Consider the following 14672-nt stretch of genomic DNA (forward strand, 5'->3'; position numbering starts at 1 on the left):
GAAAATTCGGTTTCTTCCGGTTTCAAAATATCAATATTTCAAAAAAAAACTGCCCCACGATATTCAAAACGCAGTTGGAAACCCATTTTAAAACCGAGTCAATCACCCTAATACAGACATACATATGTATGTATGTATGTACGTACCTGCAGGCAAGGCGGGATTTCGCATTTAATTGCATTACAACAACTGAATTATAACGCGCGACATAACATAGCATAGGCTTTGGAAATAGTTCGCGGCTGCCGCAGGTCAACCAACAACTAATTGCTTGCTACAAGTACTCGTATAATGTTGTAAATTAAAGTTTAATCAAGCATATAAAATCAGGAAATTTCGCAGGAAATGCAAAATATAACACACACACACAATGCTGTTATGCGCTATTTAGGATTTATAAATAAAATAATTACAAGCGAATAATTTTTAGTTCGAGCGATTGCGACATACAGTTGATAAGGGTTTCAGCTGACGTCTGCGCAACTTTTACTTGTTGGTACTTTTATAATTTTTATTACCATTATATTCGATGTTGACTTAACGCCTTCAATGTCCTTGTAATTATAAATGCTCTACCGCCGGTTAAATCTGAGTCCAAGCATCAGGTCACCGAAAAAAAAGGAAAATAAAAGGAAAGAAGCTACATAACAACTCGGCAGCCACGAAACGAGACGAAACTCGATAAACTATGCACAAAATTGCAAATCTTGAATATTACGACGTTGGCGTTCAAATCGGACAGGCCTCCGCTGGGCTTGCACTACATCACAGCTACATATATGTACGAGTAAAGCAGCTATCAAGTAGAAGGTTTGACAACTTGATGTGAACAAGATATACATACATACATACATACATAGTGATGTAGGTAAGCCCTGTGCTGCCACAGCAATAAGGAAGAATCGATAAGGTGGAAGTAACAAAAAGGGGCTGGCGCTGCGTAGCAATACGTTTAATTTAGTGGACTGAATGTCGTCGTATATCGCTTACCGCTAGGTACTCTCGCATACAGTGAATGGATAGCAACGAGCATTCATGCAACCGTCTTACATACACCAGGCGACAACATGCAACAATTGGTGCAATAAATTGCAACTGCACGTTGGGCTCATTGCACGCGCTGCTTTTTTTTGCATTTATTTCTGAAGCCCTGTTATCTGGATAACCTGACTGGTTGTGTCTGGCTGGATGGTTTTGTGATTCGGTAAAGGCAGTATGGCATGAAGAATGTAGCATCTACAGCGTAATCACAAAATTCATGCATTTTGCACATAGTCGCGTGCATTGCGAAAAGTAATTAATCAAGTGGAAATATGCGATGGCAGTAAGTGCACCACTTACAGATTTTGTGGAATTTTTTTACTGGCCTAAAATATTTAAAAATGTACAAAAAAAAATAGCCGTACTCGAGTTGTGCATGCAGTAGAAGAGCTGAGATGTTCAATGATGGTGTGAATGAAAGGTACATACTTTGAAGCCACGTCGTAAGGCCAGTATGCAGCTCTCAAGAAAACGGTCAAGAACAAAATTGCCAGTATTTCGTGTGTGTGTCCAAGAAATATTGACATCTGATACTGCTGCCTCATTCCTTCCTCAAGTAGTAATAGAACGGGCATATATTTCAGTTGCAAACATGGGTTGCCTTGTACTATTTTTTGAAAAAAAAAACTTTAGAGACCCGTAGTAGAAAGCGTAGCAAATTTCTTAAGAACTGCGTACTGCCCTAAGGAAATTTGTCACAAGAAAATTTCTTAGCCATTTCTTGTACGTCATTTTATATGGAGTTTTTGCTTTTCTTGAGAGCTGCATACTGGCCTTTAAGTCGCAGTCGCGGAGTAGCGTAAGCATAGCTTTGTCATAAAATTGCGCCATTGAGTAATTAATTAGTAGACAAAAGCATTTAGTTTGTGCTATAAATATATTTAGTAGGTATTATTTGCCATTATCTTTATCTTACTTTTTGATGTGTTTACATCTTTGGTTCGGTAGGGGTAAAATTTGCGAAGCTGTACCGCATAGCCCAGCTGAAAATTTCGAAGGGCTTACCGTGTTTATTGCAGCAGAAAATTTTTAATTTCATTAGTGAAAGAAAAAGTGGCCCTGGTGGCACAGAGAAAAAGCTTAACTTTTCCTCGAAATGTGAGAATAACAAGCACAATCAATTTGACAGCTAACGATCTATGATTGAGATTATATTTATATGTAAACGTACTTTTAGTCTTTACCGTACGCATATGTTTACACATCAACAATTGAAAAACAGTAGTCAAGATAGTTTCAAAGACTTTGTTTACTCTCTCACGAAAGTTTTAGAAAAAAAGCTCCCGAGCTAACTCTCATGGTGAAAAGCTCATTAAAAAAAATCGTATATAAAACATTTTTTGGTTTCATTATTTTTTTAATTTCATTTTCTTTTATTTTTTAGGTGTTTTTCAAACTTTTTTTAAATTTTTGGATTATATTATTTCAAAAAGTAAATATTTTTTAAATTTCATTTACTTTTTAGAAACATATTTTAGCACCTTTCCTTAGTTAATTTTTTCAATTTTTTATATTTTATTGTTTAAACTGAAAATAATATATATTTTTTTCATCTAATTTCTAGACTTTTTTATTTTATTTTTTACTATTTTTTCCCCTTTAAATCCTAAGTTTTTATTGTTTGAATATGCAAAATATTTTTCTTTTAATTTCATTCTATTATTGGAAAACTTATTGGTAAAATACCAACAGAATAAGGCTAAGACCTCCTCGTTAGCAGAAAAGAGCTTTCTAAATTGTCTTACGAAAAGCTTTTGTGATTCGAAAGACTGTGGCGAGTTGAGAGACAGTTGCCAGAATTGCTCTGTAAGTAAAAACATATGTATATCTTAGTCTTTATCTCTTTCTTCATCTTTATCTTTCCTTATCCTTCCACTCGGAGGCAGATTTGCACATCTCTCTATCCGAGGTTAATCCATACTGTTAATAGAGAGTTTGTCAAACCAATTAAGTACTATCCCGAATGAAGCCGTGCAGGCTCGATATTTTCACCTCAGATATCTCCCCCATACTATTGAAAAATCGTGATTCCAAATGCTTGATACACCTTGTCTGCAGAGCTGTGCATTGACATAAGAAGTGGTGAATCGATTTCTCTTCATCCTCATCCCGACAACTTCTTCAAAGGAAGCTTATTGGCATACGTCATCGACGGAGCATTGCTGCTATAGCACAGTCGCCTGCGATGACGCTGGTAGAAGCCATTACTACAGATTTGTTTAGTGTCAATAGTTTCTCAGTACGACTCTTATTGAGTCTCGGCCACAAGGTCTTGAGATCTCACAGTCGTCCCGATTGACGCATAGGTAATTAGTTATGTGTCATTACGCTTAAGCCATCCGCTACAAAATTGTTTAAGAAGTTTCAGCGCAAAAACGTGTGTCCGAATCAGCATTACTCTACCTATACCTCAAAAAGTTCTAGGGACTTATCAAGACTTTATTCAGTGCCCGAGCGCCCATTGTGATCTGAAAATGTTCTCCAAAAACCTTACCATAGATTTTTTACGAGCAGGAAGCTGCGAAAACCTAACACCAAATCATTTAGTGTGAGACCTTAATCCAATCATAAGAAAACTCTACGTTCGTCGGAGTCTGGACGCAGTCTGTTAGAAGTTGTCTCAGTTATAACACCTCGACTATACTTTGTATTTCTGTATTAGATATACGACGTCGTTTTCGATGCTGCCACCTCGAGTCCGTTGGGTCAAAATGAGCGTAACTGCATTGTTCAGTGTATCCCATTTTTCAGTGGTTCGTATCATGTATATATATATATTGTCTAGGGTAGGCTCTTCTCCAATCACGAAACGAATGTGTTTTCCTGGCGAATCGAATCGCGGCAGTGATACTAAACATGTTCGTCATCTTCAGTAGTGTCACCTCTACACGTTTTGCAGCGGTCTTGCTCTTGTTGAGAGTTTGTTGTTGTGGGCTGAGAGCCACAATTTTAGTGTAACTATCTACAATCAAAACGAGCTCTGACGACACCGCTGATTTCATTTACTGATTGAGGACCACTTCAAGTGCTGAAAATGTTCACTAGAATTTCAATAAAGGCTTTTCTTAAAGTGCGTACCTAAAAGCAAATCAATAGGAATTCGGGTATGTACATTTTCAAAGATATTCCAGCAAAATGAACAGGCGATGACCATGAGCTCTTCATGTATCAAACCAACTTAGGTTTCTACATTGCCCAGAAGGCCCCTGAGTCGTAAGACTGAACATCTTCGCCTATATTTTCTTATATCTTCACAAGGCCGGTGTATCTATGCAAGATACTAGGCGCTTTCAATAAGGTCTATACTCAGAGAGTGTGCTCTAAAAACAAGCCGACCTATTAGTTGACTTTTCAAAGTAGTATCAAATAAAATATCAATGATTTCTATGAAGAAAACAAGATATTTAGTAGATCACTTACCCAAAAAGTGTTATTATTTACATAAGTTAAACTTTTGGTCACGTTTTCTGCTAACAAACAACATTTTCTTTGAGCCTCGTGTAATTTGGAGCTTTGATTAATTTACCACATACATTTAAGATATTTAAATTCTGCAAGTTCGTTAACGTTCCACTAACTACGCAAGCGTAACGCATACAAAATTAAATGTCTACTACACGTGTACATTAGGGTGCCCATCGAAAATGCTTTTTTTTTTGGAAATTAAAAGACCTTAGCCCTTAATTTTATTCGTTTATATGGGAAATATTATTGCCAATTTTTATAAATTTTTTAAAGGTCATTCAGAGGTCGCGATCTGTCGATTTAGGTCAGAAGTAGGATTTTGTAGATTTATGAGTTTTTGAATAACTATTTTTGATTCGATTTCAAAGATCGAATGTCATCTCAGAAGAGGATATATAGGCCTTTAAAATGGTATATAACAATCTATTGTCGGGCTAGGCTTGTTGGGATTTTTTATCGGGTAAATTAAAAAAAAGACCCATATTTCTCTTAATTTTTTTTTTTTAATTTGACCATCGATAATTTCTACAATTACAAAATATGGAGCACTATCTAAAATTAAATCTGTTTTCAAATAAATGGTAGAATAAATTGTTGAAGTTAGGAGACTTTTCTTTATATGTGTGTATGTATCGGAATTTCAGATTTTTTGAGCAGTGTGGCCAAGGAGTTCATCAATATTTATTCAAAATTTATATACACAATCGCTCTTTAGTAAAAAAAAGGATTTTTTAAGAAATTTTAGGAAAATAGGGGTGGAAGCGCCAACTTACATGATATATTCGTATCTCAAAAACTACTTGCCCGATTTCGACCAACTTTGGTCGAATTAGGGGGTAGGGTCTTGAAATTTCCAAAAAAAAAAGCATTTTCGATGGGCACCCTAGTGTACATACTTATGTACATATGTACATATGTGTGTATGCATGATTATGTACTGTTATGCTTCCAAGAAACATATTCAAGTCATGTTTTTCATTGAAAACAGCAGAGGCCTCATTGTCATTGATTCCAAAAAAAAAAGACTATTACTGATGACACGTGCTTCTGAAGGGTGACTTGTTCCAAAAAAAAATTAAGGCGGACCACCACAGATCAATGCGTGCATAAGAGTTATTTATGTTGTTGCGGTGTCATAAAGTCCATTAGCAAATTTTATTTGTAACATTTCAAAATCGCGAATGTACTCACATAGGTACATACATGCGACTGCTTGACAAAAGTAATTGGTTCACAAGTGTCATGCATACATATTTACTATAATCATATAAGAGAATTTGTCTAGTCTGAAAATTTTTTAAATACTTGTATTTGCTTAGGATTATAATCCGTTTGACATCATAATCGTTTCACCGGATTACAGTTAGTTGAACCTTAACAATGATTTGTATTTTTTACTATTTCCAAGAGAATATTTATTACTCAACATAAGGAACAATTGCACATAGCATATCACTTTGTGGCATATCTCCGGTATTTCCGCTTGTCATTCTCCTTCGTCTGTGACAGTCTTATTGCGGTTATCCAAGTTTTATTTGCTATTTCATTATGCTTGCAGAGAAATTCGTAACACAAAGAAGTCAATAAAAACCGCAAACGTATTTTTAAGCGATAACATTCAAGTAGCTCATTGTGTTAATGTATGGTATCCCTTAAGAATTTCAATGATTCAATGAGTAATTGTTGTATGTACATATGTATATATTGCAAACTTTCAGTCCTAAAGAGAAGTACATAGCATTAAGAATAATGTCAATGTGACTGGACATAATTGAATGAAAATTTCTATGATTATTTACTTCTCTTATATGTATGTAAGTTTAGGCATGTAGAGATTCTTTTGAGATTATCTATTCATATCTACAAATCCCAGCACGCGTTTGTGCGCTGGGTTTGTGACACGCCACGTAAAAACTCTTTCCAGTGAAGAAGAACAATAAAGCCTTGGATGAGAACCTCAAGCCAGAAATTCCTAGGGCCTCGAGACGTCTATCGCCATGGGAGGCGCACGAATTCAGTGTTGAACTTGTGGTGGTAGAGAGAATCCGTCACCGAGTACTGTCATTCACCCCGATGGACCCCTGATGGTCACATCAGTAGCAGAGGACTACGTACCGCCGCCGAAGAAGTAGTTGGATTTCAGCGAGCCCGAAAAAACAACTGGTAAGATGAGGAGTGTAAGGAGGCTGCAGAGGAAAAAGACGTCGCCTACAGAGCCACGCTGCGATCGGGCGCAACGCGCGCTAGTTGGGACCGCTATAGGGAACTGAAGAGGGACGTATTTGCCGCAATAAGAAGTAGAAATACGTGATTACGAAGAGCTTGAAATGCTGGTGGAAAAGAGAACCACCTGAAAGGCTACCCCGCCATCCGCGCCAACTACCGCGGCATCAGCCGTCTAAGCATAGGTTTACAAGGTATTTTCGTGTGTGGCGTTAGACCAGGCAAATCCACCATAGACCAAGTAATCACAATACGCTAAATTTTGGAAAAGACCCGCGAGAAAAGGATCGACAAAGGATCTATTTGACAGCACTAAAGATAGTTGCCGATACGTCGCAGTGTCTGAATTTTAATTACTATGCCGTGGCCGTTGGTTAGAGGCGTGGGCTACAACTCAACCCGAGGTTTGGTTCCTGGGAGCTTCTACATCCAAAAAAGTTTTTTTTCAACAGCGGTCGCCCATCGTCCTTTACCTTTACCCTAATCCTCACTCTTAACCTTACCTTTCCCTTTGGCATTGTATTGCGATCAGCCAGATGATCACAAAAAAGTAAGCTAAATTTACTTGAAAAAAGGTTAGAAAAGTTCTATGCCAAAATGTTTAATAGCACCTCTTCAAATGCAAGTGAACACTACTCATTAAATTAATTTTTAAATTGCTTCCCAGTCGGCTTTACGAGGCCTTTTTTCGATTTCTTAAAGCGATTGACCTTCCGTGCTCGAAACAGTATAAATTTAACTTTGCTCTATACTCACCGCGACACGCAAGCTTCAATTTTGTCTTTATTTGAGATCCGTTTCTTTGAAAAAAAAAAAAAATCTTCTCGTTTGCCTCCGAAGAGCAGAACTGTTGGGAGGTCTTCTAATACAACTTCCAAAGGTGAGGTCTTACTTAAAAAGCACTGCCTAAAAGCGTTGATTATAAGAGCTTTTGCCGACTGGTTTTATGACAGAAGTAACATAGTCGCTGTAAGAATTTTCCATAGCAATTCAAATAATCTTTCATCTTAGTTGCTCGAATTTTTAAAGGTTCGTCTCATTGGTCAAAAATTCAGAATAAGAACAATAAAGATAATTGGAAAGTTCACCGCAAATTTTTATACCTTTCTCAGTACTAAAAATATGAAAATTACTTATTCAAAGGTCCACGAAGCTGGTCTTAAAATTCCGGTGCAAAACAAAAATGTGAGTACTAAACCTAGCCTCAAAAACCAACCTGGTCACGCTGATTGCAAATTTCGGTAAAATTATTTTGTTTGAGCTTCATTTACTCCGAATTCCAGGGTATACAGATATTTAACAATTACGCTCTTGTTGGGCTGCTGGCTGGTCTCTTTTCGTTTGAGGAAAATGAGACAGAGAAATGTGCGGACTTTTCCAGTATATTCGTAAAACAGAAAATTTTAAATAGATAGATATTTAGCTGGTGTGCAGTTTTTCCAAACTAAAACTTATAAACTAGCAGATACATTTTTTTATTAACAATTTTAACCAGTTATAAATCGCGATTTATAGGAGCGTATGCCGAAAAATAAGCTGGGAAAACTGCAAATGTTTTTTTTTGTTTTTCTTAAAAATCTATCTTGGTCATATCGCAAGGTATCGAAAATGTAAAAAAGCATTTGATATTTTGACATGGGAGCGACGATATGTTGCAGGTATCACACATAGCCTTTTGTATTTTTGCACCAAAAAGTGTATAGGCAGAAAAAACTGGATGACTAAAATCTAAACAACGACTTTCTTACTATGTTTATGGCGTATACTGGTTTATAGCGTCAAAAAATCAAACAACATAGTTATAGCAACAACAAATATTTAAAAGCATCTTGTTTTGCTTAAGTGACGGTTTATAACTAATACAATCTACTTTTATTAAAAATATTTACGTTCGTAGTCCGTTGAACCTCAGCCGCATAAATTAATTATGTGTAGAAGTAAGTGAATGTCAATGAAGTGAATAATTTCTATTCAACCCATTTATTAGCAAATACGTAGTATGCATATGTAAATATGAATACAAAATATATTATAATGAAATAGGTATGCACATATAATGTGTCTAATAAAAGTTTCATAAAAAAAAATTTGCCCGCCTATGTCTGATAAGTAATCATACATATATATATATATAGTTAGTTATGATATAGTTAGTAATTTATTGCAAATGGAAATATTTTAAGACACAAATTTTATTTGTCATAAAGAGTGGACCATATATTTGTCCGAAAATTTCTAATATCGGTATTCGTTTGATGATGGAATTTTTATGGTTTTAGTGACGTCAAGTAGTATTTAAATTTTTCTTAAGTAATATAGATATTTCATGCCCTTTTTAATTTTTAGTTTAGAAAAAAATTAAATCTTGGCACAAGTTTTGCTAACAGTTATATTAGCGGTACTCACTTTCCGTAGCATTTTAGGTGTATAGTTGCTACGTAGCAATCTAGCACGCATTTTGTTGTTGGAAGAGCAACAAAACATGTGGTAGATTGGAACTTAGCAACTTTACACCTAAAATGCTACTCAACGTGAGCTCCCCTATTGTGTATATGTTTTGCGTACATACATATCAGGGATGTTGCGAATGTTGAATTTTAGACATCCGCGGATGCGAATGTGGATGCGAATATCTAAAAGCTAACATCCGCAGATGCGGATATGAATGCGGATGTCAACTATTTTTAAGAAACAATTAGAATCTAGCATAATCGTTGTTTTAACAGCGCTTACAAGCCAAACCAGATATGTCAAGTTTTTCTAAAGCTTTTTAAAAAGAATTCTTCATTCTCATTCCTTTGGCTGTTTCAGAATTTGGAGAATCTGTAACTTCATCAGCGTTTTCCGATTTTAGTTTTTGTAATTCATTTTTAATACTTTCTGCTGCGACTGGGTTGAAAAATTTGTACTTATAAATAGGTGGATATGGAAAATAAATTTTTATTTTCCAGGAATGAAAATTTTGAACAAAATTATGATTTCAAATTCGTGGCTACCAACCGTATCGGATCAGAATATTGTTATTTTTTTTTTATATTTCTTCTTTATATTCATATCTTATTAAAGATCAGACCTATAGCTTTGTAATTATTTGAGCATCTCCTTTAGTTTCCCAGATATTGACTAAAAATTTTTCGATAATTTAGTAAAAATTTAGTTAGTGATGCAGTCATATTAAACTAATCAATATCTAAGAAATGGTGCTCTCCATTTTTGTGTATCTCCTTTATTTTCCGAGATATTGAGTAAAAAGTATCGTTAATTTAGTAGAAATTTTGATCACATTTTGTCGTATTTCATAAAAAGTGGATGCCAAATTGTGAACAAATTACGCTTACGACAAAATTTTACTAAAGAAAATCCTTCATAAACTCAAAAATAATTAACAATAAACATTAAAAATTAAATAATTTAAGATTTTTGTGAACTAGTAACATTTTCATAGACTTTGGAGAAAACCTTTCTTCGCGTTTTTGAGAAATTGTAATCCAAATTTTAATCGCGATTTCCCACAACCTACCGAAATTAACATACGACAATCTTTTACCCAGGCGACGATATGTATGTATATTAGGCCGGGTCGATTTTTTTGACTAAATATGCGCGTATAGGTTAGGAGGATTCTACGTGTAACCCTAAGCAAATTTGCCGCAGAAACCATGGGTCTAAAATCAATTTGGAGTTTGACGAATTTCGAGAATAGGTTTCGAAGAAAATATGAAAGTTTTCACTGTCGCCCCTCTGGTGGAAGTTTTAAGAAAAAAATAAGTGCAGAAAAGGATTCCTTATACCAAAAAACCCCTTAAAGCATATTTTAATACAAAATTTAAGCACGTCTTTACGACACTACAGCAAAATGCTGAGAAACAAATTTTTGCAATTTGGCAAACTCCGAATTGATTTTAGATAATTTTCTTAGAATTACACGTAGAGTCCTTCTGTGCCATACGCTCATATTCGAAAAAATTTCCCATACAAATTGATCCGCCCTAATGTATATATTTCGACCGCATTTCATTTTAGGCTAAATTTGTACTGAAAATTTGTAGTTAACTGACGATTCTGAGTTAACTACGCACTGTGAATTTGGCCCTTAGTGATAAACTACAAGCAGCGCTCTTCTTTAGAAGTTATTAACCTCTTAAATAATAAAAAAAAAAAACAGTTTCCAATTCATGATTGCTTAACTACAAAGCAAAGTCCTCTTCGGCTTGTAAACTCCTGAAATCCATGAAATTCAATATTTTATGGGATGTTCACACTCCACCTCCACTTTTACCTTCAGTCATTGCCGTCGTTAAGTCGATCGAGCTAGAGGGCAATTCGATCCAGTAGATAAAGATTGGTGATAAGTACTACTCATTACCAGCTATTTACTCAACAACAGCAATTATCTTATAAACAACCAACAACAGACTATAATTCTTGCACATTGATGGCAATATGCATTTTTACAAACCTGGCGTCCTTCCAGCAATTTGAGTAATAATTATAGTACCGGCTTCACAATGACTTCTGGTCTTCACTTTATTACCAGCAGCGATTTTTTTGTTTTATTGCTGGTCGTGTTTCAGTATTGAAGTGATAGGATCACTTGATCGCGATAAGCGTAACCATTTATTTATTTTTATAATCAAAAGCAAGGAAGCCAAATTCGATAGCAGAAATCAATGAAAAAAAGTGCATGCCACTTTAAATAATACATACTTCTCATAATTATTGTTTACCTCTTAGTTATGACACTATATTTAAAGCGATATGTATTTATATTATTTACATTTATGTCTTTTGGTTTATTTTAGCTTAGACGCTTTCAAAATAAATAAATCATCATGCAGTCCCTGCTAGTTGCATTGGTAAGTTTCTTCTTTTAATTTTATAATAAATATATTTCCATCCATTAGTTAGAATGTTCAAAAATATTATTGAGTAAAAAAAATTTGGAAAGCATGCTGTATATTCCCAAACTCTTATGTGTTTAACGAAAAAATCATAACATTTGAAAGGGATAAATTACCATTAATTACGCAAAAAAGGCCGACAAAAGGATTTCTTTTAATGAAAGAATTGATCAGCATAGCGATACACCTCGACTTAATAAAAATATTTTAAGAGATACCTATTTAAATTGAGTAGAAAATTAAAGCAAAGAATTCGTCCAGAAAACAGCAATCAGGGCACATACCGCCCATTGTGCTGGTTGCCACCTGTTTAAAAAAATCAAATTCAACTTGAAATTAAAACACTTTTTATTTGAAATGTTTATTATAATATGACTATTAGACTAAAGATGGTTACCAAGGTTGTAGTTTGAAAATATTTTGAAAAGCCACCTGTTTAAAAAGTCTAATTTAAATTAATTGTTCGCAATCTGTTTGAAATTTTTAAATATAGATGCCAAACGAAAGATTGTTTCGGAACCTTTTGTTCGAAGATTTAGAATATTATTATTACAAATGTTCACCTGTTTAAAAATTAAATACAATAAATTAAATTTAATTATTATAACAATATGGGTATCAATCGTAATGGTTTTGAAAAGGTTTTATTTTTAAACTATGTGGGTTTCCACCTGTTGGAAAAATTAGATTTTACTTGAACTAAGGGAGTTAAGTAACTGGAATGTGTATCACAAAATATTTACTAATTTGAATATTACAATATGGGCAATATGGGAAGGGCTTAATTTCCTAACTGCATGTTCCTGTTTAAAAACTCAAATTGGGCTTCAATTTAGGGAATAAGAAAATTGAAGGAGGTTTTACTTTGAAAATATTGAGAGGGGGTTAAAAAAATGTGAGAGACTACTATGTTTTTAACTGAGTTTAAATGTGTTGAGTTTATTTAGAAATAAATTACACGGAATGTGACTCGCAGAAACTCCATACACTCAGCGAACCGGGTGAGGGCAATCTAGTCTAGAAAATTTCTGGGTTTTAAAGAGCTCAGCTTTTCGTTTGTCAGCTCGCCGCTGCTAAAAGTCGCATATCTAATCTTTACAATGCAGGAAGCCTCGAACCCTTCTAGGCATTGCTAAGCAAAATTTTCGGCCAGTTACTATAGCTAAAGCTGGTTGCGGACCAAGGACTGCCTGATTTAAACCAAATGCCCTGGTGTCTTATTACTTCTGATTGACCTGGGGCACAAATCGAAACAAATTCGTTATGTTTTTCCAACATAATTTAGTTTTGTATCCAGAATTACTCTTAGCTGCTCAACCATCCAATCTTATCTTTCTTGTGAAGAGTTTGGTTGGGTTAGATTAGGTATAATAGTAACCTCATACGTTAAGTTGCAGTCCAAGGCAATTCATGTGGTGGCACTCAACGTACCCTTACAAAAGAAATACGAAATAAATAGCTTAAGGGGAAGCGCTGTTGACGTCACTGTACTCACTGAGTCCTGGAAAGAAATAACCTTTTTGTAAGCTTACGAGAAGAATGGACGAATATTCTTTAGGCATTATATATGTATATTCCAAAGGGTTTATTACGAAGGTCTCAAGATATTCAAAGCCAATGTTAATCGGCCAAAAAACTACATACCTTCTCAGGCTATGCGATCTCCATAATTTTATATGTCATAATCAAGGTTTTCAACGTAATATTGTCATGAATATTTTTATAAACACCGGCCATAAACTTGCGCCTACTCAGAGACCTCAGAGAAGGCATTCACAATGAACAACCCAGGTTCTGACAGTTTGACGTAAACGGAACGAGCCGGATTTTTATCTGACTACGGGCTCTCACTGCATCATCAGACCCCAAAACCTCTGGCAAAATTTTATATTGTTAAAACAACAACAACAGGTTTCTGTCTAAACCAACACAGAAACCTGTTTAAGAAGGGTTAAAAGTTGGACTTTTTGGTAAGAAATGTTAATTATTTAACGAAATGGTCTGTATTTACTCCAATTCCTTAAGTCTCAAGAGGGTTTTCGATAAATAAAAATTCCAATAAAAAATTCCCCAATAAAATTGTTTATAGAACATGTTCGTAGAATATCTTTAATCCTTTAATTGTAAGTTTTTCAAAAGTTGCGACAAAAGGACCAGATGTAGTAGGAGTTAAAGGGTTAGTACCTTCCACAAAAAATTACACACAAAATTTTACTATAGGTCTCTATAGGTTTTTATATAGGTCTATTTATCGAAATTCTTTAGTAAAATTAGAAGGGAAGAAATTTAGTTGAAGGATTAAAAAAAGAACCCTGAAATGACTAGACATATCACTATTTAATAAAATAAAATGTCTCCTCTTGTCTTAGGCTGCGATCTGCAGTTTAAAGTTACAATCCGTGCTTGGCCATGGACGACTGATGGATCCACCAGCGCGCAATGCCATGTGGCGCTTTGGATTTCCAAATGCGGTAAACTACAATGACAACGAACTCTTCTGCGGTGGATATGCAGTGCAATGGGAACAGAATGCGGGGAAATGTGGAGTGTGCGGTGATGCGTATCATGTGAAAACGCCACGCCCACACGAGGCGGGTGGTGAATATGCGAAAGGGATAATTTCACGGTACTACGCGGCAGGGCAGGTGAGTAAAAAATATGATTATTTTAGCCACTAGGTGGGATCTTCATTTGTTTTTCTTTGTTTTTTGTATTTTTCTAGGAAATCGACGTAGAAATCGAACTTACTGCCAATCATTATGGCCGTTTCGAAATGTTCCTCTGCCCCAATAACAATCCACGTCGTGAGGCTTCACAAGAATGTTTCGATCGCTTTCCACTTTACATTTCTGGTAGCCGGCGTGAACATCGTTTTCTCATACCACGCGATGCACCCAAGAAAGAGATATTCCGCTATCGTGTCCGTCTGCCACCCTACGTCACGTGTACGCAGTGTGTGCTGCAATGGACCTACTACACAGCCAATATGTGGGGCAAATGCGGCAACGGCACCGAGGCGGTGGGTTGCGGTAAGGCGGGTAA

General features: G+C 35.4%; 1 protein-coding gene across 10 annotated transcripts in view; it reads left to right on the plus strand.

Annotated features, from left to right (window-relative positions):
• LOC118733864 overlaps positions 1-14672 on the plus strand; it is a 40584-nt gene that overhangs the window by 15423 nt on the left and 10489 nt on the right. For 9 of the 10 annotated variants that reach the window (XM_036463484.1, XM_036463478.1, XM_036463482.1 and 6 more), the window contains 3 exons: positions 11532-11585; positions 14000-14275; positions 14353-14668. In XM_036463484.1, coding sequence (XP_036319377.1) covers positions 11562-11585; positions 14000-14275; positions 14353-14668 — 616 coding nt within the window. In that variant the 5' untranslated portion in view covers positions 11532-11561. The remainder of the gene's footprint in view (positions 1-11531; positions 11586-13999; positions 14276-14352; positions 14669-14672) is intronic. The other variant, XM_036463483.1, reaches the window with a different exon arrangement.

Source organism: Rhagoletis pomonella, unplaced genomic scaffold, assembly GCF_013731165.1.
Source record: "Rhagoletis pomonella isolate Grant_MI unplaced genomic scaffold, Rhpom_1.0 Rhpom_scaffold_00002, whole genome shotgun sequence".
NCBI classification, from domain to species: Eukaryota; Metazoa; Arthropoda; class Insecta; order Diptera; family Tephritidae; genus Rhagoletis; species Rhagoletis pomonella.